The sequence below is a fragment of the Engystomops pustulosus genome, chromosome 4 (assembly GCF_040894005.1).
Source record: "Engystomops pustulosus chromosome 4, aEngPut4.maternal, whole genome shotgun sequence".
Classification (NCBI taxonomy): domain Eukaryota; kingdom Metazoa; phylum Chordata; class Amphibia; order Anura; family Leptodactylidae; genus Engystomops; species Engystomops pustulosus.
The window spans coordinates 198,821,756-198,824,510 of NC_092414.1; the positions used below are offsets into that span (position 1 = coordinate 198,821,756).

The 2,755-nt window shown below is 36.7% G+C and overlaps 1 protein-coding gene across 1 annotated transcript; it reads left to right on the top strand.

Moving 5' to 3' along the window:
- Positions 1 to 883: 883 nt before the first annotated feature.
- LOC140128531 (olfactory receptor 8D4-like) lies at positions 884 to 1,834 on the top strand. Its single transcript, XM_072150227.1, has one exon. It carries the CDS (start codon positions 884 to 886, stop codon positions 1,832 to 1,834), a length of 951 nt encoding a protein of 316 aa, XP_072006328.1.
- The last annotated feature ends 921 nt before the right edge of the window (positions 1,835 to 2,755 follow it).

Genomic DNA, 2,755 nt, shown 5'->3' on the forward strand with positions numbered 1-2,755 from the left:
ATCTTTATGCAGTTACTGATAACAAGAGTGAGAACAATGCCTTTGCTTCATATTAGAAATTTGCATTTGTATGATGCAACGTTTTACAATATTCAAAATATTTTGAATCAAACTTTCTATGATAGAAGCAATAATAATATTCATTATTATTCCAACAGTAATGTACTTTGGATCGTGCTCTACAGCACGTTTATTCTGTATATTGAAATGTGTAACATCTAACTCAAAGGGGCAGATTTACTTACCCGGTCCATTCGCGATCCAGCAGCAGGTTCTCCCACGTCGATTTGGGTCTTCAGGCGATTCACTAAGGTAGTTCCCCCGATGTCCACCAGCTGTCGCTGATACTCTGAAATCCATCGGAGTGCACTGAAATTCACCAAGCTAGGCCGGGTGCAGGTAAGTGTGTGTCATGCGATGCATTTTTTAAAACACAGCGGTTTTTCAGAATCCGTCGAGCTTTCCGATGGCCACGCCCCCCCCATTTCCGTTGCATGCAACGTGGCGTGATTGCACCAAAATCTGATTGCGTGCGTCAAAATCCCGGCGCAATTCGGCTCAAATCGGAAATCGTCGGGGTATCCGACGGAATCGTGGCATTCGGGCCCTTAGTAAATGACTCCCATTGTCTTGATGTAAATCCACGTTTATTATTTTTTTTGGGTGACTATGTTCAATTTCAATATCTCATTAAGAATTAAGTAATTTAGTCATTGGGATAAGGCCATCGATCTTAGAAGGATGTGCTCAAGTATTACTGCACTATTGTATGACTGTATTCACTGTAATAGATGTACATATATTAGTGATTATACTATGGCTACTGATTCTGTATGACTATATCCCTCCCCTAGGAACAGTTTTTAGGGTTTGCTAAAATAATATGTATGAAAATGTCTATAACTTCTCGACACATGGAGAATTCCATCTTCGAGCATTTTCCAGATACAAGAACCTTCAGCTGCTGATTTTCTCTCTAGTTCTAGTAATGTACCTAATCTGTGTATCGGGCAATATGTTCATTTTTGCAATTGTATGTCGGACCTCCTACTTACACACACCAATGTATTATTTTCTATGTAACCTCACAGTCCTGGACATCATATATGTCTCAGTTATCTTACCAAAGCTTATGGTGATGACAATCACAGGTGATATCAGCATATCCTTCCCAGGATGCTTTGCTCAACTATTTTTTTACGTGTTTTGTATTGGGACAGAATTTTTCATACTCGCGTCTATGGCCTATGACCGATATGTGGCTATCTGCACCCCTTTACACTATATGCTTGTTATAAACCCCCAGACCTGTTTGACCCTATCAGTCTTCTCCTTCAGCCTTGGTCTGATAAATGCATTAATGTATCCTCTGCTAATATCAAGAGTATCTTTTGGTAACTTTAACGAAATCAACCATTTCTTTTGTCATATGAAATCCATATTGAATCTACGTCCTACAGAAACGCGAAGCATTGACCTCCTGATAACTGTAGATGGCATCGCTTTAGGTTTCTCCACATTCTTCTTGATCCTTATTTCCTATTTATTCATCATCGCCACCATTCTGAAGATCCAGACGTCGTCTGGAAGGGTTAAGGCCTTCTCCAGTTGTTCCTCTCATCTCACTGTGGTCCTATTATTTTGCTTAACATCACTCACCCTTAACATGAAACCTGAAAACGAATCATCTCAAGAGCGAGATAAAATACTCTCCATGTTGTACATTGTTGTGGTTCCTTTGCTGAATCCAATTGTTTATAGTTTGAGAAATAAGGAAGTTCTAAGAGCTATTAAAAAGAATATTTTCCTAAATTATTCAGATTTAGACTTATGAGAACCACTATGAATGATACAAATGTGTCCTGCATTGCATCTCTGTTGGATGTCTCAAGATATACACATCATGAGAAGATCAAATTTCTCTGACACGCAATGTCTATCCTATTTGAGTTTACATGTAGCTGACTACAAGTTGTATCACAAAGTGTTGGGCATATGAGGCCTTGTTTTTTGTGGTAAGATTCACTTTTTCCAATGGGTAAAAAAATAACAAAATGATTTAAATTTATTAACTCTAGCATGTGGCGGAGCAGTATAAAATGGCTGTTTTTTTAATAAAAACTTTTATGAAAGTCACCGTACAGTATAAAAAAATGATACAATTATTCTGTATATTACTACGATTAAGGAGACACCATACATGTACAGGTCTTCTTAAACAATTTTTTAAGGAAACGGTTTGTGTCCCCATGTTCTGAAAGTTATTACTTTTTTATTGCTCAATCAAAAGAGGATTATTAGGTCTTGTTTATTTCAGGAAAAGGTAACGGTACAATTCATGCTGTTTTAGGGTACATCTAGCTATTTGATCACTTTCTTTGACATTTTTTTTTGGGAGGTAGGAAGTACTAAAATTGAAATTTTGAATCAATCTTTTATATTGTACACCCTTCACAATATGGGTACAATAATGTAATATCTTCTTGGCCAAGGCCCCTACAAATGTGAGAATATCAATTGTGTGTGTTTGAGGGGGGGGGGTATTATTTTATTTAACACAAAATACAATTATATATAGGGAAATAACTGATTGTTGTAGTATTTTTATTTTTCATTTTTATTTATTTTTGTAATTTTTTTTACCTGTTTTAAGTTACATTAGTGGACTTACACTGGGGAAACCTCATACATGCAGTTCTTCTGTATTGCAATGTATTGTATCTGTCAGTGGTTTACTGACAGTTTGCCTATTAGA

What these genes read in the sequence shown, in the direction of transcription:
- LOC140128531 (XM_072150227.1), top strand. Translation starts at nt 884, where the DNA reads ATGTATGAAAATGTCTATAACTTCTCGACACATGGAGAATTCCATCTT.